Source organism: Rhododendron vialii, chromosome 9a, assembly GCF_030253575.1.
Source record: "Rhododendron vialii isolate Sample 1 chromosome 9a, ASM3025357v1".
NCBI classification, from domain to species: domain Eukaryota; kingdom Viridiplantae; phylum Streptophyta; class Magnoliopsida; order Ericales; family Ericaceae; genus Rhododendron; species Rhododendron vialii.
The window spans coordinates 2,552,181-2,577,070 of NC_080565.1; the positions used below are offsets into that span (position 1 = coordinate 2,552,181).

At 38.8% G+C, this 24,890-nt stretch overlaps 1 protein-coding gene, 1 long non-coding RNA gene and 1 other non-coding gene across 7 annotated transcripts in view; 2 read left to right on the forward strand and 1 right to left on the reverse strand.

Annotated features, from left to right (window-relative positions):
- Positions 1 to 833: 833 nt before the first annotated feature.
- The window catches only part of LOC131301945 (putative disease resistance protein RGA4), an 83,205-nt gene continuing 59,148 nt past the window's right edge, over positions 834 to 24,890 (forward strand). For 2 of the 5 annotated variants that reach the window (XM_058328473.1, XM_058328472.1), the window contains exons 1-8: positions 836 to 3,772; positions 4,514 to 4,741; positions 5,449 to 5,607; positions 6,442 to 6,597; positions 14,332 to 14,559; positions 17,154 to 17,312; positions 18,046 to 18,201; positions 19,409 to 19,464. In XM_058328473.1, the coding sequence (XP_058184456.1) occupies positions 1,063 to 3,772; positions 4,514 to 4,741; positions 5,449 to 5,607; positions 6,442 to 6,597; positions 14,332 to 14,559; positions 17,154 to 17,312; positions 18,046 to 18,201; positions 19,409 to 19,464 (3,852 nt within the window). In that variant the 5' untranslated portion in view covers positions 836 to 1,062. Of the gene's footprint in view, positions 3,773 to 4,513; positions 4,742 to 5,448; positions 5,608 to 6,441; positions 6,598 to 14,331; positions 14,560 to 17,153; positions 17,313 to 18,045; positions 18,202 to 19,408; positions 19,465 to 24,890 lie in introns of all 5 variants that reach the window. The other 3 variants (XM_058328470.1, XM_058328471.1, XM_058328474.1) reach the window with 3 other exon arrangements.
- LOC131302179 (small nucleolar RNA U30) lies at positions 15,795 to 15,879 on the forward strand. Its single transcript, XR_009191650.1, has one exon. It is a non-coding gene; the product is annotated as a small nucleolar RNA U30 (small nucleolar RNA).
- On the reverse strand, positions 16,682 to 18,039 carry LOC131301951 (uncharacterized). The gene is made up of 2 exons (XR_009191482.1): positions 17,790 to 18,039; positions 16,682 to 16,898 (listed from the first exon to the last, which is right to left on the reverse strand). It is a non-coding gene; the product is annotated as an uncharacterized LOC131301951 (long non-coding RNA).

Here is a 24,890-nt window from a genome sequence, read left to right on the forward strand (position 1 = left end):
CCAAATAAATGCGTGAAGTAGTCCGGAGCACCACGTGGCGGTGCTCCAAGACTACTGATTAATTACTCAAACCAACGTTTCTGTCTAAGGCTTTTGGTTGGTTGGGTGCGAGTGTTTTTATTGTGGGGAAGAATAGGGTAACTTTGGAAAGAAAAATAAGTGGGAAAAAAATCTGCCTCCTTCGAAGTAAAAAGTAGATTTAGCCAATTGTATTTGCAAAAAAATACAAAAAATATTTTTTGAAAAGTTTCTTTTCTCAAAAAATGATTTCAGAAACTATTTTGTTTGAAAAATATTTTATTAAAATTTTTTTTTGTCATAAAATTTTTAAGAACTAGTTTATTTTCTTTTCAAAAATCTGTTTTAAATTTTTAAAAATTAGTTGTAAAACAAAAATTTCCCAATTTTATTTAAAAAAATTTCTTTTTCCAAAAAGGTTTTTCAATTTTTTTTTTAAAAAATACTAAATAATCCCAAGCGAATCAAACATGGGATTGGGTGAAATTTGGGATGAAATTAATTCAGGACAAATAGTCCAGGGACATTTAATCTCAAGACTGTTAAACCCATCTTTTTTAGTCCTCAAATCAAACGAGGCCTTAGTATATATTTAGCTGTGCTTTCTCCATGTACTAGTTGTGCTATCTCAAAGAAAATACTAAGAAAAATTAAAAAAGGAAATAGATATACCCATTAATTTTTTTTAATATTCACACTTGCTTTTTATTTTTTAGTATTTAAAGTGTATATCTATGAATCCCTTGTCAAATTCACACTCCCTTGTCAAATTCAAAAGCTAAAACAACTGGGCCAATGAATCCATGACAAAGACTTTCAACAACTAAAAGCTGGCAATGACCAAGACTTTTGTTTTGTTGTTGATCGGAATGACCAGAGAAAGACTTGGAACATGAAAGTAAAGCTACACTCCAAGTCCTCCTCCACCATATAATTCTTATCCTTGAGACGCGGTATTCACAACACCCCTTTCTCTTTTCCCTTGTAATTGTTCACCGAGCATTTTTATCTCCAAGCCCCAATTTCTGTTTTCATAACAAAAACATGGCCGAGGCTATGCTCGTCCCTGCAGCCAATGGAATCCTGACTTTGCTTTCCCTGGTAACCAAGCAGATTGACAATCCGATTAAACCGGCTTGGGATTTCAAGGAAGACCTCGAAAAGCTCCGCGAAAGGTTAGAAATGATTCAGGCCTTGTTACATGATGCTGAGAAGAAGAAAATAACATCACAAACTATGGTGGTGTGGCTGAAGAAACTCAAGGCTCCAATCTGCAATGCTGAGAACGTGCTGGATGAATTGGCCTATGAAGATCTTCGAAGAAAGATTGAGGTACAAAACCGGATGAGGAACAAGGTGCGCGATCTTTTCTCCCCCTCTAATCCATTGGCGTTTCGTTTCAAGATGGCTAATAAGATCAGCAACATCAATAAACTGTTAGACAGAATTTGTAAAGCAGCAGATGATGTTGGTCTTAAACCAATTGATCAACTCGTGGCTCCTGCTGCTGAACCTAGGGAATTCATGATGACTGGACCTTTTTTAGATGAGACACAAGTTCTGGGGAGGGATGGTGACGTGTTGAAAGTGGTAGATATGTTACTTGGGATGGACATAGAAGGTGATTTACCTGTCATCGCCATAGTAGGAATGGCTGGGGTCGGCAAGACAACTCTTGCTCAGATGGTTTACAATAAGGCGGAAGTTATGGAGAACTTTTGTTATAAGAGTGACGAGAGTGACAAGGGTGACAAGATTGATAAGAGAATGTGGATTTGTGTGTCAGATAATTTCAAGGTAGATAAGTTATTGAATGAGATGGTGGAATCTCTTGGTAGAGAGAAATCTGATGTACAAAATAGGCAAGGAGTATTGAAAATTCTTGGAAAAGAATTGAATGGGAAAAAATATTTGCTTGTATTAGATGACGTCTGGAATACGAATCCTAATTTATGGGTAGACTTGAGAAATTCTTTGATAGGAATAAAAGGCTCTAAGGGAAGCAAAATGTTAATTACTACCCGTAGTTTGGAAGTCCTATCAGCAATTCAAATATTCCGGACTTGCACCTATCAGTTGAATCTACCATCGGAGGATGATTGTTGGAAAATATTTAGTAAAAGAGCATTTGCCAATAGAGCACCAAGTGAAATTCAAACTCTAGATGTTATTGGTAGAAGAATGGTTGAAAAGTGTGAGCGTCTACCATTAGCGATAAATGCATTAGGAAGTTTACTATACTCGAAACAAGATAAGCAAGAATGGGAGTTCGTCGAGAAGAGTGAAATATGGAATTCCCTGGAAAATAAAAATGGTATTCTACCAGTATTGAGGCTTAGTTTCGACAACTTGCCTTCACCATCTTTGAAAAAATGCTTTGCATATTGTTCTATTTTTCCAAAGGGCAAAGTCATTATAAAAGATGAACTGATTCAACTTTGGATGGCTCTAGGATATCTTCAGCCTTCTTCAAGAAGCAAGGTGGACATTGAAGAGTTAGGCAATGAGAATTTTAAAATTTTACTGCGTAATTCGTTATTCCAAGATGTGAAATTTGATGAGTACAACAATATCACAAGTTGCAAGATGCATGATCTTGTACATGATCTTGCAATCCACGTCTCACACGGTAATTGTTTGACTTTGGAAGCTAGTGAGATGAAGAATATTCCTGATGTTCAACATCTATCTTTGGTTCTTAGGGAAGAAACAAGGTTAGACATTTCAAAAGAAAATGTTAGCAACTTGAGAACCGTGTTTTTAAGAGGACGTCTCCCCAAGATCCAAAAAAAGTTTAAACGTATTCGTGTGCTGGGTTTAGTGAAATCTTCTGCGGAAGAGTTGCCAAGTTCAATATGCGAGTCCATACAATTAAGGTTTCTTGACATCTCTGAGTCTTCTATTTTGAAAATCCCAAATTGTATCACCAAGCTCTATAATTTGGAAACATTGAAACTACCAAATTCTCTAAAAGAACTTCCGAAAGATTTCCTTAACTTGGTTAGCTTGAGACATTTTTATATTGAGGATTCAAATGAAAATAGGGAATTGATACCAAAGAATATAGGGCAATTGACATCTTTGCGGACATTACCCTTCTTTGTTGTGGGCAATAAGAGTGGCCAAAGGATTGAAGAGTTGGGTAGCTTAAGCAACCTAAGAGGTGGGTTACGTGTTTACGATCTACAACACGTGAAAGACAAGGAAGAAGCAACAAAGGCTAGAATGTTTGAAAAAGCAAACATTCAAGAGTTAAGATATCACTGGGATAATGACTTTGGAGAGTCTGAAAATAACCATGAGGATGTGTTGGAAGGACTCAAACCTCACCAAAATGTCAAGGGATTAAAAATTCAAAATTTTGGAGGAAGAGGTTTGGCGTCATGGATGAGTAAGGATGCATGCTTGCTTCAAAATTTGGTGAAGATCATATTAAGAGATTGTAGATTATGTGAGCAAGTCCCTGCGCTCGGACACCTTTCGCATCTTGTGAAAATCACAATCCATGGTTTGCAGAACTTGAAGTGTATTGGTCCCGAATTTTATGGACAATATGAAGAGATTGATTGTAATTGTAGTAGCAGTGAAGGAGCAGCAGCAAGAGAAGTATTTCCAGCATTGAGGGAACTCCGACTTTATAAAATGCCCCAGCTAAGAGAATGGTCAAACGAATCATCATTGCCTAAGATGAAGTTATTCCCTCGTCTCCAGAAGCTATACATCTATGCGTGCCCCGAGTTGATATCCATTCCTGGTAATTTTCTTATCCATTCAGCAATTACTCATTCCATTGTGTTGTGTTGTATTCCCCATAATTACCAAGAAATGAGGTATAGCTCTTCTCTCTACCTCCGTTGTGTCGGCATAAAAGATTTTTCAAAAAAAGTAATTATTTTTAAGAAAAATATTTACTTGTAGAATAATTGTGTGAATTAGCAAGCTAGTTCGTCGTTAAGATGGAAGGACGTAATTTAATTTATTGATTTTTTGCTTCGTAACTTATTTTCCACATGTGGAGATCATAAAACATCTTACCTAAAAATTATTTTACTCCAAGTTTTATCCATCCAAACACCCAAAAGTGGTAATATATTTTTGCGAAAAATGTATTCTATACAAACAAATGAAGCCTTAACAGAAGTTTCGCAAAAACGAAGAAGCAATGAATTCCTAATGCGTTGTATGGAACTTGTGAAAAAACAGGGAACAAAAGAGAAAATAATTAAGAAAAATAAGGTTAATTTTCATTGTAGTTAGTTTTCTGTGTAGCCATTTTGTGTTCCCTTTTCCCTCAAACCAAACAAGGAGCGAGAGAGAATTTTCAAGCTCCCCCCTCCATCCTACATGTTCCCAACAAAGAGAGATATGGCAATAGTGGAAATGGATGGGCTGAGTTATTTGCAATATATACCAGCTAGATAACCTAGGGTTTCTTGAGAAGTTAGAATATATCATTGTTATGACCTGATGAGTTCAATTGACAAAACCAAAGCAGCGTTCAAGGGCTCAAACTCCCTTCAAGAACTTGCAATTAGCGACTGCGGTGAGTTGACGTGTTTGCCAGAAGGGGTGCTACAACCAACCCTCATAGAGATAGACATACGGCAGTGCCCAAAGTTAAAAACGCTCAATCCAATTGACAAATCAGAAGCAGCATTCAACGGCTCGATGTGCCTTCGACAACTTCTGATTTACGTTTGCCCAGAGTTGATAACTCTTCCAGGTCCTTTTCTATCCACTCAACTTTTAGTTTTTAAAATGCATCTTACTCACCATAATTACCACGAAATGTTGTACAGCCCATCCCTCCACATATAACAAGATGCAAATTGAAAAACTTTTGCTCTAAAGGATTCGTTTGTCATGAGGTATAATATTTTTTGCCCAAATTTTCTTTTATTCAAAATATTTACTTATAAAATGATTCCATGCTATTTATTTTGTTTTATTTCTTTGCACACCATAAAATTAAGTTCCAACAGAGATTGCATAAAATATAAAGCACAAGATTAGTGTTGTCTAAAGAATACGTTGTTGCCAAGGGCCTGAGGTCCACAAACGTTATATGATGGGATCACTAATCTAGTTTGTCCTTAAGATGAAATGACATAATTTAATGTTTTTCGCTCTGTAAGTTAATTTCTATTGTGGATATAATATATTTTCTTCCCCAAACGTTTGTTCAGTACCTTGTGGAAAAAGAGGAATGAGAAGAGAATATAATTAACAAGAAAAATGAAGCAAAAATTTCATTTTACTTAATACTCTATTTTACCGTTTTTCGTCAAACCAAACAAGGGGCCAGAGAGAATTTTTTTGAACTCCCCCCACTATAATCCATGTTCCAAACTAAGAGAGATATGACAATAGTGGAAGTAGATGGGCTAAGTTATTTGCCAAAGCTAAATAAGGTGTTGACGTGTTTGTTAGAAGGGGTGCTACAATCAACCCTCCAAGAGATAGACATACGGCAGTGCCCAAAATTAAAAACGCTCAATCCAATTGACGAATCAGAAGCAGCATTCAACAACTTGACATCCCTTCAACAACTTCGGATTTACGATTGCCCGGAGTTGATAACTCTTCCAGGTACTTTTCTATCTACTCAAACTTTAGTTTTTAAAATGCTTCTTATTCACCATAATTACCACGAAATAAGCTACGACCTATCCCTCATAAAAGAAGATGTGAATTGCAAAACTTTTGCTCTAAAAGGACTCGTTTGTCTCGAGGTATGATATTTTTTGCCCAAGTTTTCTTTTATTCGAAACAATACCTATAAAATGATTGCATGAAATTTATTTTGTATTACTCATTTGCACATCATAAAATAAATTTCCAACAGAGATTGTGTAAAATATGAAGTACGAGATTTTTGTTGTCTAAACAATAAGTTGTTGCCAAGGGCCAGAGGTCCACAAAGGTTATAAAAAGGGATTAATAAGTTAGTTCTTCCATTAGAGAAAATGACGTAATATAATGTTTTTCACTCCGTAAGTTAATTCTTGTTGTCGTTATAAAACTTTTTCTTAAGAAATAGTTTAATCCAAGTTTATGCAACCAAACACCCAAAATTGGTATAATATGTTTGCAAACAATGTATTCTGTTCAGACAAGAAGATCCGCGAAAGAGTAAAAGCAATGAACCCCTAATGCTTTGTTTGGAAACTTAAGGAAAAAGAGGGAAGAGAAGAGAAAATAACTTACAGGAAAAATAAAGAAAATTTTTTATTGTACTAAAAACTCTATTTTGCCATATTTTTTTTCTTCTCTTTTCCCTCAAACCAACAAGGGGCAGGAGACAATTTTTGAACTCCCCCCTCCATCTTCCACGTTCCAAACGAAGAGAGATATGGCAATAGTATTGGAAATAAATGGGATGACTTATTTGCAATAGCTAAATTGAGTTGACGTTTTTGCCAGCATGGGTGCTACAACCAACCCTCATAGATATAGATATACAGCGGTGCCCAAAGTTAAAAATGCGAAATCCAATTGACAAAATAGCAGCAGCATTCAACAGCTTGACATCCCTTCGACGACTTTGGATTCATGATTGCCCAGAGTTGACCCTTCCAGGTTCTTTTCTATTCACTAATCTATTTATTTTTAAATTGACTCTTATTCACAATAATTACCACGAAACAAGGTACAACCCATACCTCCTTATACAAAAAGATGTGGATTGCAAAAATTTTGCTCTTAAAGCTCTGTTTGTCTTGAGGTAAAATATTTTCACACAAAATTGGTTTTATTCAAAATATTTTACCTGTAAAATGATTGCATGAAATTTATTTTGCATTATTTGGTTGCACACAATAAAATTGAGTTTCAACGGAGATTTTTTTTCATATATTTCATGAGATTTGTATTGTCTAAAGATTAAGTTGTTGTCCAGGTTTGAGCTCCACAAATGTGACGACCCAAATTTTTATATTCCTCAAAACAAATACATCTCCAATTTTGTGTTGTCTAAAGATTAAGTTGTTGCAAAGGATTTGTTGTCCACAAATGTGACGATCCGGATTTTTACAATCCTCAAAACAAATACATTTCCAATATCTACGAAGCAGATAACAAATCAAGTACGATCATTCTGAACGTTTTTCCTTTGTATCCTAATACCCAGCTCATTTCGGTAACACTTGCCAAGCACCACTCAGGTGATCAACATCTGTATTGGCCCTTGGGCCCCATAAATATTCTGGGCTCCCCGTAGGATAGTCAATTGTACATCTTTCATAACTATGTGACCTGGTGGATTTGTACATATACCAATCTGTTTCATGGCTTTCAGCCAAATACTTTCCGTATCACGATATAAGAAGTGACAACAACTGAATCAAGAAACTTAGACATCAAATGAGTACAAATATGAGAGAATCAAAGAACACTCTTTGCAGAGAAATTAAGCTAGGAATGTATGGCATACTATCCGATACGTTAAATTATGATCGGTCGATGAACGTGTGACACAAAGATCTCAGCCAAAACTCACTGCCATGCACCCACAGCCAAAAACCTCACTTGCTAAAAGCTACATGATCAGCTGATTTTCCTCATGTTCTTAATAGCCTGCTGAAATCTAATGGCCTCAAGAAAATCCCATGTTCTTCGTATATATGGACAAATTAAGATCAAGACTCAAAGTGATGAGTCACACTCTCTCCCTTCACCTAGAAACTCCACACGGCAATACAAAAAGTCATAATTACGGCTAGGGCACCCATTCGGTTATAACTCCACTACCGTCAATAATCCATTAAATAGTATTTTTGTTTATATTTTCTTTGAAATTCATTGATTATTCTAGCAGATTAAGCTAGACTGGATGTTACAACAAATGTTACGTACGAGATGGGATTATTAAGCCAGTTCATCCTTAAGATTAAATGACGTAATTTAATGTTTTTTGCTCCGTAAGTTAATTCCTCTCGTGGCTATAAACCAATCTCTTTAAAAAGAAATTTATTTTTTTATTTTTTTGCTCGGCAAAAAGGAACTTTTATAAATCTCGAAGGGGTACATCGAGGAGAAAGCAAAAGTTACAAAGAACAAAAAAAAAGAGATATATCCAACCAAAGTTGGATAAAACACCTCTTTAAAACACCTCTTTAATCCAATCTACATCTACATCTTCACTTTTCGAATCCCATCTAAATAACCTTTGAAATCATCCACTGTGTAGATCCTGATGTTAAACTTTGCCTTCATCCACATAGCTACTCTTGTTTTAACTAAATCCGCCACTTCTGAAGTCTGAGTAGTTGCCCCACTGAATATAAACCCATTCCTCATTAACCAAATGGACCAGAGCGTCGCAAAATTAAAAACATACTTCCCAGATATGCTTCTCCAAATTTCGGAACCTATTCCCAAACCACCAAAGTGCTAACTCTGCTAAAGAGGATGGACAGACCCACTGGATGTTCCACCAAGCCACAATTTCCGACCACACCACCCACGAAAATCGACACTGAAGAAGCAAGTGTTGAGGTGTTTCCACATGCAAATCACATAAGGGGCACACTGCCAGCTGAATTTCAGAAATTAAATTCCTATCGAAAAGTACCGACCTTGTGGCAATCTTATCTTGAATGGCCATCCATGAAAAAATTTCCACTTTTGGGGGACTCAGATTCTTCCACAGTGACCCGAGTAAAGTATTCTGTGGCTATGTCTGGCCTTCCCACTGCCTATAAACCGATTTTACAGAAAAAACTTTGTCGGCTGTCCAAATCCACTGTAACAGATCAGGCTTTGAAGGATCTAGAGTCACACCAGCCAATCTCTGTTTCAACAGCTCGTACTGTTGGTGTTCCCGAACCCTTAGTGTGCCTCTAAACAGCAAATTCCACTCACCGTTGCCCCCTAAACCACAGAGACTGCTCAGAACCTCCTTTTGTTGAGTTGATCGCCTATACAACCTGGGAAATTCATCTTTGAGTGCTATAGTACCCAGCCACGTATGCTCCCAGAATAGCATATCACGACCGGAGTTTACCTGCACCTTGAACCCCTCCCGAATAGAGAATCTGAGTGCCGAACCTATATTGCCAACCAAACAAATGTCCCTCCAAACATTAGATATCGACCCAGACCCAGGCGAATATGGGAGCCAACTCCTTTGGTCCAAATTGTATTTTCCTTTAATAACTTTTACCCACAGAGAGTTTTTGTTGCTGCTGAACCTCCACCACCACTTAGCGAGTAGAGCCAAATTCTGTTGTAATAGTCTCTGGATCCCTAGACCCCCGTTCTCCTTTTTCATAGTGATCCTTTCCCAATTGACCATATGCATTTTCTTCTTGTCCGGTGTATCACCCCAAAAAAATTGCCTTTTGTAACTTCTCAAGCGCTTTGGCAACTTCTACGGGCATTTTAAAGAGGGACATAAAATAAATCGGCAGAGTGCTAGAGTTGTGATTGATCAACGTAAGCCTGCCCCCGGTAGACATGGTTCTCGTTCTCCATACACATAACCTCTTTTGAGTACGTTCTAGAACTGGTTCCCACGTTTTCACCCTTCTCGGATTAGCACCTAGCGGAAGCCCAAGGTATTTAGTGGGTAGAGACTCCACTTTGCATCCCATCACCTGTGCAAGTGCTTGAATATCCTGCTGTTGAACTTTTACACCATAAAGGGAGCTTTTAGAGTAGTTAATTTTCAGGCCGGACATTAATTGGAAGCACCTGAGAATTCGCTTGATGTTCTCCATTTCCCCCAAGTCATTGTTGAAAAAAGGAATTGTATCATCGGCGAACTGGAGATGAGAGATAGTCACTCCATTATTCCCCAACTTAACACCTTTAATGATATTTTTGGCCCGAGCTCGTTCCAGCATAATATTAAGTGCTTCTGCCACTTGATTGCACAAAAAAGGGGATAAGGGATCCCCTTGCCTTAGCCCTTTCTGTGTTTGGAATTCTTGCGTAGCTGCCCCATTAATCAAGACAGACATCGACACTGTGGAGCAATATTCTTTAATCCAACCACACCACCTAACCCCAAAGCCTACCTTCTTAAGCATATCCAATAGAAAACCCCAGTTAACACAATCATAGGCTTTCTCGAAATCCAATTTCAGAATTAAACCACCTTGAGCAGAGTGTTTCCAACTATGAATAGCTTCATTGGCAATTAACACACCATCCAAGATCTGTTTTCCCTCAACAAAAGCAGCTTGTGCTTCACCAATGATATCAGGAAGATGTTCTTTAAGCCTATTATCTAGCACTTTGGATAGGATTTTGTAAATACTCCCCACCATGCTAATAGGCCTAAAATCCTTAAAAGTAGTAGGACAATCAACCTTAGGAATTAAAGCAACAAAAGTGGAATTAATACCTTTTGTTAGCTTTCCATTCCGATGAAATTCCGAGAAGAATTGGATTATTAGGTCCTTCACGAACTCCCACCCCTTCTTGATGAACGAGAAGTTGAAACCATCCGGACCCGGAGCCTTTAAACTATTGCACCCCTTTATAGCAGCCACAATCTCCTTTTCCTCAAACACTCCTTCCAACTGCAATGATACTTCTCTGGACAGTTGTCTAGGAAAATGCCCTCCCAATGTTGGTCTGACCCTTCGTTCCTCTATAAAGTTGCTCCGAAAATGACCAACTACAGCTTCCTTGATTTCGACGGGATCCTCCACTGGTCTACCATTAAATCTGATTGAGCCTGCCATATTCCTCTTCAACCTATTATTGGCCATAATCTGAAAATATCTTGTATTCTTGTCCCCCAATTTTAGCCACTTCACTCGAGATTTCTATCTCCATAGCGATTCTGAGAGCTTATAAATCCTCCAATAATCTGCCTTTGTTTTACATCTCAACGCCTTTTCATCCGGATCAAGTGGTTTGCTCTCAACAATGATATCAAGCTGATGCATTTTAGCTTTTTTATCCTGTAAAGCAGAATGGACATCCCCGAACTCCTCTTTATTCCAGACCTTTAGCCTTTCTTTGATGGCCCTCAATTTTTGAACTAGAATAAATCCAGCCCATCCTACCACCTGAAACTCATTCCACGTTTCTTTGGCCAAACTCATGCATTTAGGGTTAGGAAGCCAAATAGGCATAAACTTGAAAGGTTTGGGGCCCCAATCCCTACTATCATCCCTAATCATAACAGGGCAATGATCAGAAATTGGTCTCGGAAGACCCCATTGCAGGATATTATACTTACTAGCCAATGTTGAGACACCAGGAACCTATCCAACCGGCTATGGACAGCATGATCCTGATAGTTAGTCCAGGTATATTTCCTGCCAAGCATAGGGATATCAACCAACTCCATGTTGTTACAGAACTCAGTGAAGTCTTTCATGCCCCTTTCCACTCGAGAGCAACCCACCCTCTCACTGATAACCCTTATCTCATTGAAATCCCCCCCCTAAGCACCAAGGAACAGGGGAACCATTCTTAAGCTCCAATAATTCCTCCCAAAGCACTCGCCTAGACGATACATCATTTGGGCGTAGACATTGACAATCGAGCAAGGAAATTCATTGTAAAGCATACCAGTCATTAAAATGGAAGACCTTTGGACCACAATATTAGTAGCTGAAAAGAAATCTTTATTCCAAATAATGAGCACACCCCCCGAAGCACCCACAGAATTGGAGTACACAAACTCCATATCGGCATTCCCCCAAATTTTCTGGATAACAAACCTCTCCATTGCCTCTAATTTCGTTTCTTGAACAAGAACCATGTCCGGTTTCCCTTTCTTAATAAGTTTTGACAAAAAGCGTTTTTTAACACAACTCCCCAAACCCTTAATATTCCATGTTGTAATCTGCATTAAAACAAAATCCCTTTCGCACCACTCCGCTGAGACAGCAAAAAAGCTAATTCCCCTCATCCCTCTCTTTCACTAGAGAGTACTCCTTAATCTCTAGCTCAATCATTCTCTTTAAAGTCTCATTATCATTGGGTAAAAAATTGATATCCAACTCACCTCCGATAGCCATGGTAGCTCTGACTTCGTTAACGATCGTCGGGCTGACTTGACTAATATCCTCTGAAAGAGACTGAGAAGCTTCCATCGAATTGGGATCTCGGTCCAAATCCTCACGAATCGTCAACAAATTATTCAGTTGTCTTCTTTTTCGTTTCCTGCAATCCGTGTTATTCAAGTCCACCAATAAATTAATACACGGCACTTGAGATGATCGCACCACCAGCTAGTTCGATAAACTTTCCTCTGGCGACTCCATGACTGGAGACGACAACTCCAGATGGGAAGACTGAGACCGTACTTGAGAGGGTATCATATGGGTATGGTTCACCTCATTAGTATCTCCTAACTGATCCATCGGACCATCTATTGAATTAGAAGGAGCCCATGCTATTACTTGGACTTTAATGGGGACTAAAGTTTCCAAGTGGGCCGAGAGGCCCAATACTGAGTCTTCGGCGACCGAGTCCTGCACGACCGAGTTTTGGACGACTGACTCCTCAATCAAAGATTCAAAATCCTCTGGGTATCTCTGTATTTCCCTCATGTCCAGCAATAAATGCTCACCTGCAGCTGAAAACTTTGGGCCACCAACCCTCTCATCCTTTTTCTCCTTCCCAGTAGCCGAGTCAGAGTCCCCTGCACCCTCACCAACCCCTCCCTTCTCATTGGTTGGACCTTTTAAAGGTACTTCCACGTCATCATCTTCTTCCAACATCCCTTTTGCAATAGTGCCATTACCACCCTGCACCTGAAGTTTTGAAAGTGGCATTTTGTCAACATGAAACCCCGGACTTGAAATTTCAGCTTCATCAGGGTTGGCAAATGATGAAATCTCCTTCACTAGCACATCATACTTCACACCCTTAACCACTAGTTGTATCCACCTCTCGATCCTGGATCTTTCCTCAGTAGCTATCAGAAGTTTCCCTTGAGCAAAAGATACACTTCTCAGAGTGTCCTCATGCACTGAAATGAGATGACCCCATACTTCCCCAATCCGTTGGAAAGTGGTACTATCCCAGGCATTAAGCAGAATACCTTGACAGCCCAACCACACAAACCGCTCATGGCTAGCGGGTTCACCACTCCATGGTTTCACCACCTCCGAACCACCGTTTCATCCATGGGCCTTTAATGAGTTCATCCCTTACTTCTTGGCTTTGGAATGTTATCAGGACAGATCTCCCCCCCCCCCCCCCCAAAGCTCTGAATTGGGCGACCTTATCCATTTCCAATCCAAAACTCACCTTCAGAGTCATCAACGGGACCACTCTGTGCAAAACCGCCACCGCACTCCGAAACAGCCAATCATTCCCTACAGGATTTATCTGGATCGTGACATTAGGACTGGGTGTTTTGGATGACTCTCCATTCACCACTTGGACAAAAGACCTGCCAGGATCCTTGTTAACCCACCCCTGCCCAGAATGGCCCTCCTTCAACTTCACCCCTTGACCAACCGTTTGGCTAAGCCCGTCCCGGTTTCTAAAGCCCTGTTCCCTTCTTTCCTCGACCCTAGGTTCCTTCATCTTCTCAATCTGACCAAAACAAGCCCCTTTGACAAATAACTTTTTGTCCTCCACCCATACTCCATTCAACCTGGAAATTGCCATGGAAGCAGAAGCTTGGCAATCGTATCTGACAAACCCGAATCTATTTCCTATGTGCTTGCTTCTCTTCCATGGTATAAAGTCATCCTTAACTACTCCGAACTTATTGAAAGTTCGTTGTAGCCACTGTATACCTTGGTTTTCAGGAATGTTATCCACAAACAAAGTATAGGTCTCATGAGACCTTCCTCCAGTTTTAGCTTGAACTCTGTGGTGCTTGATCATAGGGATCCACCCACCAACGTCTCTGTCCTTACCTTTCACTCTATCCCGAAATCTTCCTCTTTCTCTCTCTCTTTCTCTCTCCATTTTTTCTTAGTTTGCTCCCATTAGATATTATTAAAAAAAAAATGGATTAATAATTACAAGAACAAAGAGAGGGAAGAAAAGAGATAAAAAGCAATGAAGCCCTAACGCTATGTTTGCGTGGAAAGAGAGGGAAGAAAAGAGAAAATAATTACAAGAACAAAGAAGTAAAATTGTTATTGTACATAATCCTCTTTTTGGTCATTTTTTATTCTCATTTTCCTCAAACCAAACAAGGGGCGAAAGAGAATTTTCTATCTCAACCCTCCATTCTCCATGTTCCAAACGAAGAGACATATGACAATAGTGAAAATAGATGGGCTAAGTTATTTGCTAGAGCTAGAAAACATAAGGTTTCTTGAGAAGTTTGAAGTGAGTATTATCATTGCTATAACCTGATGGGTCCAATTGATGAAACAAAAGCAGCGTTCAAGGGCTCTACCTCCCTAGAAGAACTTGAAATTAATGGTTACATGGAGTTGACGTGTTTGCCAGAAGGGGTGCTACAACCAACCCTCCAAAAGATAGACATACGTGGATTCCCAAAGTTAAAAACGCTCAGTCCAATTGACGAATTAGAAGTAGCATTCAACGGCTTGACATCCCTTCAAATACTTGTGATTTACGATTGCCCGGAGTTGATAACCCTTCCAGGTACTTTTCTATCCACTCAACCTTTAGTTTTTAAAATACTTCTTATTCACCATAATTACCACGAAATAAGCTACGACCTATCCCTCATGAAAGAAGATGTAAATTGCAAAACTTTTGCTCTGAAAGGACTCGTTTGTCTCGAGGTATGATATTTTTTGCACAAATTTTCTTTAATTCAAAACAATACCTATAAAATGATTGCATGAAATTTATTTTGTATTATTCCTTTGCACACTATAAAATAAACTTCCAACAGAAATTGTGTAAAATATGAAGTACGAGATTTTTGTTATCTAAACAATAAGGGGGTTCTTCCAAGCCGGCCCCATCTTGTCTCCGTCTGTTCATCCAACCCCACTCAATATCAACCCCTACCCATGTAAGCCCCGTTTTAAACGAGATACCCAAAATACCCCCTATTCCAACGTCTTCCTCCCAACTCCCCCGTCAGTCGTTCATTTCCTCGCTCACAACCGACCCAACGCCCACCTCTTCTTCTACACCCACGTCTCCCCTTTCCCCCCCGCCCGCATCTCCGTCAGCAACGACCCCCCTCCACCCTCTCCGACCTCATCCTCCCCACCATCCAGAACGTCCACCTCGCCCTCCACCGCCTCGGCATCACCGACATCACCGTCTCCACCACCTTCTCCTTCCTTAACGTTCCCCCCTTCCGCCGAGTTCTAACCCCCAGCCGCCGCCGTCCTCATCAAACCCTTGCTCGACTTCCTCGACCAGACAAACTCCTCGTTCGTCACCAACCTCCGCCTCTACGATGTGTCCGAACTGTTTGATAGTGACGAGAGGCAGGAGAATGGAACGGGTCCGGTGCCGTATTATGGGATCATGTATTCGAACATGACGAAGAAGGTTAACATTGATTTCTCAGTGGCTTCGGAGAGGATGGGAGGCGGCGGCGGGGGAATCCATTTAGAATTCTAATTCATTTATCATCTTGCCCTTTCTGTACCTGGATGTTGTCATTTGGAAGGGAATTTCAATTATGGATTTGAGTTTGTAGTTTTGGTGAAGGTAATTCCCGAACTTCTCTGTTTCTTGAATAAATTGGTTGAAAGGTGAAGGGTCTTTTGCGGGAAAATCCATTAAGAATTCTAATTCATTTTATTTTATTACTGGATTTTCGGAGTGAATTTTGAAAAGACCCCATAATTTACACCCGTCAGAATTCATGGTCCCAAGAATTTTCACCCACCAATAATGAAACGCGGTGTGAATTCTGGGATAAGGAATGTGTATATCTTGTTAATCTGATGATTTTATGAGGAGAAACCCTCAAATTCACTCTTACTCTTTATGGGATGTGAATTCTGGCGGTATGAATTCTGCAACATGCCCAAGAATTCACATCAAAAATTCACAGCCCCAAGAATTCTCATTTCTAAAATTGTCACTAAAAATTCACACCCTAAGAATTCCTATCTCCAAGAATTCTAGAAAAAGACAAAATAAAAATTCTGCAAAAGGGTGTGAATTTTGGAGGGTGTGAATTCTTGCAAAGTGGTGTAAATTCTGCAACAGGTGTGAATTCTAAAAGGTATGAATTGTTGGGGTGTGAATTATTGGGGGTGTGAATTCTGCAAATGAGTGTGAATTTTGGAGGGTGTGAATTCTTGCAAAGGGGTGTGAATTCTGCAACGGATGTGAATTCTGAGAGGTATGAATTCTTGGGGGTGTGAATTCTGCAAAGAGGTGTGAATTTTGGAGAGTGTGAATTCTTGCAAAGGGGTGTGAATTCTGCAACAGATGTGAATTCTGAGAGGTGTAAATTATTGAGGGCGTGAATTCTGCAAAGGGGTGTGAATTTTGGAATGTGTGAATTCTTGCAAATGGGTGTGAATTCTGGGAGTGTAAATAATTGAGATGTGAATTCTTGGGGGTGTGAATTCTTCAAAGGTGTGTAAATTCTGGGGGTATAAAGAGTGACTAGGGCAAAATAGTAAAAGCATATTAAAAAAGGGTCTTGAGAGGATAGCATGACAAAAAAGGGTTGGGATGAAACCCTAAAAAAAAAATAGGACCGGCCTGTCATTTTCCCAACAATAAGTTGTTGCCGAGGGATTGAGGTCAACAAAGGTTATAAGAAGGGATAAATAAGTTAGTCCTTCCTTAAGAGAAAACGACGTAATTTAATGTTTTTCGCTCCAGAAGTTAATTCTTGTTGTCAATCTAAAACTTTTTCTTAAGAAATAGTTTTATCCAAGTTTATGCAACCAAACACCCAAAATTGATAAATTATTTTTGCGGACAATGTATTCTGTCCAGACAAGAAGATTCGCAAAAGATTAAAAGCAATGAACCCCTAATGCTTTGTTTGGAACCTTGTGGAAAAAGAGGGAAGAGAGAGAAAATAATAAACATGAAAAATGAAGGAAAATTTTTGTTGTACTTAATAGTACTCTATTTTGCCATATTTTTTCTTCTCTGTTCCCTCAAACCAACAAGGGGCGAGAGACAACTTTTGAACTCCCCCCTCCATCCTCCACATTCCAAACAAAGAGAGAGATGGCAATAGTACTGGAAATAAATAGGCCGACTTATTTGCAATAGCTAAATTGAGTTGACGTGTTTGCCAGCATGGGTGCTACAACCAACCCTCCTGGAGATAGACATACGAGGATGCTCAAAGTTAAAAACGCTCAATACAATTGACAAATCAGAAGCAGCATTCAACGGCTTGATATCCCTTCAACGACTTTGGATTTACGATTGCCCCGAGTTGATAACCTTTCCAGGTCCTTTTCTATCCGCTCAACCTTTAGTTCTTAAATTGCTTCTTATTCACCATAATTACGACGAAGTAAGCTACAATCCATCCCTCATAGAGAATATGTGAATTGCAAATTTTTGCTCTAAAGGACTCGTTTGTCTCGAGGTATGATATTTTTTGCACAAATTTTCTTTTATTCAAAACATTATACCCATAAAATGATGGCATAAAATTTATTTTGTATTATTCCTTTGCACACTATAAAATAAAGTTCCAATAGAGATTGTGTAAAATATAAAGTACGACGTAATTTAATGTTTTTCGCTCCATAAGTTAATTCTTGTTGTCAATCTAAAACTTTTTCTTAAGAAATAGTTTTATCCAAGTTTGTGCAACCAAACACCCGAAATTGGTACAATATTTTGCGGACAATGTATTCTATCCAGACTAGAAGATTCACAAAAGAGTAAAAGCAATGAACCTTTAATGCTTTGTTTGGAACCTTGTGGAAAAAGAGGGAAGAGAAGAGAAAATAATTAACATGAAAAATGAAGGAAAATTTTTATTGTACTTAATAGTACTCTAGTTTGCCATTTTTCTTCTTCTTCGTTCCCTCAAACCAACAAGGGGCGAGAGACAACTTTTGAACTCCCCTCTCCATCCTCCACATTCCAAACGAAGAGAGAGATGACAATAGTACTTGAAATAAATAGGCCGACTTATTTGCAATAGCTAAATTGAGTTGACATGTTTGCCAGCATGGGTGCTACAACCAACCCTCATAGATATAGACATAAAGCAGTGCCCAAAGTTAAAAATGCTCAATCCAATTGACAAAATAGTAGCAGCATTCAACAGCTTGACGTCCCTTCGACGACTTCAGATTTGTGATTGCCCAGAGTTGACCCTTCCAGGTTCTTTTCTATTCACTCAACAGTTAGTTTTTTAGTTGCGTCTTATTCACCATAATTACCACGATTCAAGTTTTCCTTGTATCTAGAATAGACCACCTCGATGTATCCTTTGTCGAGTTCAATAAAATTTTGTTGCCGATAAAAAAAAAAATTTACCACAAAACAAGGTACAGCCCATCCCTTGTACAAAAAGATGTGAATTGCAAAAATTTTGCTCTTAAGGCTTCGTTTGTCAGGGTAAAATATTTTTCGCACAAAATTGGTTTCATTCAAAACATTTTACCCGTAATATGATTGCATGAAATTTATTTTGCATTATTTGGTTGCACACCATAAAATTAAGTTCCAATAGAAATTGTTTTTAATATACTGTACGAGATTAATTTGGTTGTTTAAAGAATACGTTGTTTCCAAGGGCCTGATGTCCTCAAATGTTATAAGATGGGATTAGTAAGCTAGTTCGTCCTTAAGATGAAATGACGTAATTTAATGTTTTTTGCTCTGTAAGTTAATTCCTCTCATGGATATAAACCAATTTCTTAAAAAATCGTTTATTCCAAGTTTTTGCAACCAAATATTCAAAATTGGTAAAATATTTTTGTGAAAAATGTATTTTGTCAACAAATGTAGCCTTAATAGAATATTCGCAAATGAGAAAAAGCAATGAACCCCTAATGCTTTGTTTGGAACCTTGCGGAAAAGAAGGATGAGAATAGAAAATAATTAACAAGAAAATTGAAGGAAATTAAATTGTCATTGTACTTAATCCTCTAATTAGCCATTTTTTCTTCTTTTTTCCTCAAACCAAACAAGGGACGAAAGAGAATTTTCGGACTCATCCCTCCATCCTCTACGTTTCAAACAAAGAGAGATATGGCAATAGTGGAAATAGATGGGCTAAGTTATTTGCCAAAGCTAGAAACACAGGCCTTGTTCGTTTAACACATTTGGATATTTTAGTTTTGGTAGTGGGTGGAGAGAGAAATAGGATAATGATTGGAGAGAGAGATAATGAGTGGAGAGAGATAGAGAGAGAAATAAAATTAATAATTGAAGAAATAGAGAAATGATTGAAGAAAAATATAGGGTAATGATTGAAAAATAAAGTTAAAACAAAGTAAATATGCTAAACGAACAAGGCCCTTCTTGAGAAGTTTGAAATGTGTATGTTATTGCTATAACCTGATGGGTCCAATTGATGAAACAGAGGCAGCGTTCAAGCGCTCAACCTCCCTTGAAGAACTTTTAATTTCTAGTTTCACGGAGTTGAAGTGTTTGTCAGAAGGGGTGCTACAACCAACACTCATAGATATACGGCTACTTGACTGTCCAAAGTTAAGGACACCCAATCCAGATGCATTACGCACCCTCACATCCCTCAAGGTGTTGGTTATTATATCGTGTTCAAATTGGGGGAGTTGTTGGGAGGAGGGGCTGATTTGCACCACTAGCCTTCAAAGATTGGCTATAGGTAAATTCGGAGAGGAGTATAGATATTTCCCCTGGCCCTCCACAAGTGCTGCATCACCACCATGTTGCCATTTCACCTCCCTTGAGAAACTAGATTTATGGGGATGGCCAGAGGTCAAGTCTCTGCCTGATCAACTTGAGCACCTCCCTGCCTTGAGAACTTTGGCAATTCGGAATTTCAGTGGGTTGGAATCTCTGCCAGAGTGGCTGGGTAAACTTTCATATCTTGAATCTTTGTCTATACGTGGGTGTCCCCTTCTTGGGAAAAGATGCGAAAAGGGAAGCGGCGAAGATTGGCACAAGATTGCTCATATTCCATCCATTGAAATAGGTAACTGATTCTTCAAATTGGATGTTTCATTGATTCCTTATATTTGCCTGTCAGGCTGTCACATCTCTCTCTCTTTCTCTCTCTCTCTCTCTCTTGGATTACGACACGTGGGTGTGTCTTGTCCGTGTGCGTGTGCGTATGTGAAATAATCCATTGGAAATTTTATCCGACCTAATTATTTGGTGTGATACTTGGGCTTTCAGATGGAAGGAGAATAGAGTGAGATGAAGTGTAGCCTCTCCTTGCAAATGAAGCATGAAACTCCCCTACGAATCATGAAATTTTTATTTACTGCATTTTCATTTGTTTGCTTATTTTCAGACTTGGTACTCTCTAAATGTAATAAGCCCCTCTGTTCTCTCGGTCTTACAAATTCTGAGACCTCTCCAACAACAAAAGAACAGGGGTTGTGACGTGTTGAAGAAAGTAGTTCTTAACTAATTAGCTCCTTTATGTATTTAAATCATGTGAGTGAAACGGTTTTAGTAACCTGTTCTTGTGTTCACAGAGATCTCAGTGTAAATACAAACTGAAAATGCTCAAGGTGAAACGGTTTTTTTCTTTTTTTACCCCCTTTTTCAGCAGTTCTAGGTGTTTTGATTCCCGAGTCTTCGAGACAGTGCTATATGCTAAGTCTGTCTGACAAATTCATGGTAAGACTTCGGTTCTCAAAGGTCTTGCTAGCTCATAAATATGCTGTTTACACTTTTCTGCACATTTATTTGTTTTAGCCATGAGTTCTTTGTCTCTGTTCATATGTTTTGAGAATATTTTCCTGCTGATTGAATGCAAATTTTCCAGAAAATTGGTGAGCTTGTGATCCGCTTCTTGAAGAAATCGATATTGGTATGGAAACCACCCAATATATCAGCCCAAATTTTCCAGAAATTCTCCTAGCTTTCCTTTTTATTTTCCTTCTTCTGCCTGGCATATGAAATTTTTTTTTTCCGGTTTTTCAAACTTTAAAATTCACCACATTCAAGGGCCTGAATATCTTATCAGCACTAGAGTTTTGTATGCAGCATTCTGACATATTGTGATACCTTAACCCCTGCCCAGTGGATTGCAATTAATATTTTCCTTTACAAAATATACAAGTAAATTACTAATTGTCCGCAATGCTTTCCAAACATAGTCTTAATAAAGTATCAAACCCCATTTTTTCAAAGTTTTTTTTTTATACAATGGTTGTATTTTATGCCATCTCACAAGAGATGAGTCCCGAATATGCATATAGTCCCACCTCATGCGAGAATTTTTTTTATCGTTTGTGTGAAGCGGCAATGTGTTAGCTAGGCTCCTAAAACCACATGTATCGGTGCACAAAAGGTCTCAATGAAGATAGTGGGCGATGCCGTAGGACTCTGTCTTTAGGGGGCTGGAAAGTGTGTAACAAGTAGTAGGAAAATAGAGTATTCGTGTTACCCGTTCAAGGTTTCTCAAGAATCATCCTTTCTGCGCCCGCGCCTCCCACCGTTGTAGAGGTCCTCGACAATCTGACCTCGATCTTAATACGAGCAAGTATTATGACAGTACGAAGAATGATCACAATCTGACCTCTAGAGATCGATGCATCTTGAGATAAGCTTACCAACGTATATACCCATTACCAAAACGTATTCATATAGATAGACATATAGATAGATGAAATAAACAACATAATAGTACCAGCAGCTTAAAATTAGACCCGCCCCAATGTGAACTATGAACTGTTAATTGTATTTAGGACTTGAATTCATCAATCAGTCTTTACAAGAAAGAATAAGTACGTAATCAATGCGACCAAAATCTAGTGTATGTGTAGTTCGAAAAAAAAAATAGAACAAAAGACTCCAGCATATGTAAGTGTTAAAAATTTATCGCCGTGGAAGGTGGAAGATGAGCAAGACTTTTTTTCTTCAAACTCTATTTTTTTTTGCTAACCTGTTGCATTGCAGGCAGCTCTTCGTGTAAGGAATGGATGATGCTATGGTGTCCCCGGTCATTTTGAGAACACTGTAATTTTTGGCATAACTTCACCATTATGAGCATAACTAAAACCCATTATAAGCATAACAGAACTCAAATAAGACATAACCAAAGAATATTCAAAAAACCAACCAAGGCGTAACCAAACCCAACCAAGGCATAACAAATAAGTTATGCCTTCTTATGATTCTGTTATACTTGTAATGAGTTTTGGTTATGCTCATATTAATTTTGTTATGCCAAAAGTTACGATATTTCCAAAATAACCGGGGACACCGAAGTCATTCCCGTAAGGAATTGTTCATCCAATGTGAAATTTCTTTAACTTGTGGATATGGATACACACATGAATTCAGAGTTATGTTCACAACTATAGCCCTCATATGACACCTTCCACATCTTGCGACTATCGTAATGAAGGGTTTGCATAACTTGAAGTGTATTGGTAACAAATTTTATGGGCTAGACGAAGGAATTGTTGGTAATTGCGGTAGTAGTGAGGCAGCAATTGCAAGAATATTTCCAGCATTAAGGAAAGTGAAAATTTCAAAATGGCACCTGAACTTTCACCCAAATGTCACAGAGACGCCTAAACTTAAGTTTATTTCAATTAAATATCTGTACTAACAAAATCCCCAAATTTAAACCCCTGTCGTTAACACTCCGTTCATTTCGTCCAAAAATTATTGACATGGCATAATTTACCCGTTAAGTGGACCCACTGCACATGTTACAAACACAAGACGATGCACCCAATCCAAACCCCACCCTTTACTTCACCCCATTCCTCGACCATCTGTCACCCTCCTCCGCTTCAACCAAAATGTCATCGTCCAATTTACCCCCGTTCGACTTCGATGTGGGTGTCACGCCCTTAACAACAAAGTCAAACGACTAAGACTTCTTGAAAGAGAAATCGCCCAACTTGGGCTTAAAATGGGTGAAGAACCTAGGGTTTTGGGTCCTTATCAGGTTTGAATTTGGCGCTCATGCTCATGGAACTGTTGATAGGGGACCCGTAGTGTCCGATTCTAGTTCGGAACACGAGGGTGAAGGGGTTGAGAGAGTCGTTGGGCTTTTAAGCGAGTTTGAGAGATGGACCTGAGGAGAAGAACGTGGAGAGGTTTAGGGAGAGCTCTTTGGAGTTGCCAGTGATGATGGCTAGGATTGGAACAGAAGCTCTTTGGAGAAACTAAAACTGGCCTGAGGAATGGTGGTGAAGTAATGGGGTTTGGATTGGGTGCATCATCCCCTATTGGTAACATGTGCAATGGGGCCACTTAAACGGATAGGAGATGCCACGTCAGCAATTTTGGAGAAGAAGTGGATGGAGTCTAACGGCAGGGGCCTAAATTTGGGAGATTTGTTAGTACAGGTGTTTAATTGAAATAAACTTAAGTTCAGGTGTCTCTGTGACATTTGGGTGAAAGTTCAGGTGCCATTTTAAAATTTTTCCTTAAGGAAATTCAAATTTTCTGATCTACCCCGGCTAGAAGAATGGTCAGACGTTTCATCATTGCCTGTTGCCACGAATATGATAGAGTGCTTCCCTCGTCTCCAGGAGTTAGATATCTCGAGTTGTCCCAAGTATATAACTATTCCAGGTATTATAATGTGTTATACATTCATCAGTTAGTATTAAAGTGTGTCGTATTCACCATAATTAGTAAGAAATGAGGTATGACCCATCTGAGCTCATACATGAACATGTGGATTCTAAAAACATTGCTACGTTAGGCTCCATTTGTGTTGACATAAAATATTTTTTTACTTGAAATTATTTTTATACATAAAACTTTTTACATGTGAACAAGTGTGTTAATTAATTTTAATCTGCGTAGTTTAGGTGCACTCCGTAATCTTAAGTTCCAATAGAAATCGAAACATCCACTCATTTTTACCACCTTACTTATATAACACATATTTCCCTTCTTTCCTAATTACTATATAATACCCTTATTAGACTTACGACCAAGAGAATAAGTGATTTACGGAGGAGCCGTGAATATGTTATTCAGGAGAGTGTTCAATATATCTCGGTCGTCCAAAAGACTTTTGCACGATTCGAATTAAAAACAATCTATTAACGGTAATAAATTATTTTTAATTCGAATAATACAAAGACGGCCGAAATTGATCTTCGAAATAATTTATTCATGGAGCTCCGTGAATAAGTTATTCTCTATAACCAAACTCAAAAGAATCAACCACAAATCAGTCTTAGAAAGATGAAACTTTAGTTTCCGTCTTACATCCATTCGTACTTTTTTTCTCCTTTTTATTCCTTATTATAGAATCCTAGCCATCAGATAAATTAATCTCACCCACCCACATGTCTCGGCTACTCCCATTATTTTCTTCCGCTCCATAATTATACAATAAAGATATCCACACCCACGCACGGTCCCCATACCGACCGGGACCGACGGCCGAGTCGGGCCCATTCTAACCACCGGACGGCATTCGTTCTACATATGCAAAAAATAGGGTGTTTGAATCGAGCACTCTACACGCAGCAGATGCCGATGATTCCCGCTAGGGCCCCCACGCTTTCTTTCTTTTTAGAATTTTTAGACAGCTCGGATCGGCTGTCCAGTGGCCGAAATGAGCCCGACGCGACCGTCGGTCCCCAGTGGGTATGCTATCCGTCGGTACAGAACAGTATTATATATATTGCAGGTTTATTTGCGTCGAATTTAGGAGGAATTAATGAATTAATGTGGACTGGCCTCTCTAAGAAGTCCAATTAATAATCTAATATAAAAACAACACTATGCAAGGCTTGCAAGCCAACAAATTTCCTCCTAGAGCATTACGGGTTTTTTTGGTTATTGGATTATTTTTTATTCCTATTCAAATTTTTTTCACAGTTTTTAATTTTTCTTAAATTTTTTGTGGATTATTACTTCGCCTTGATGAG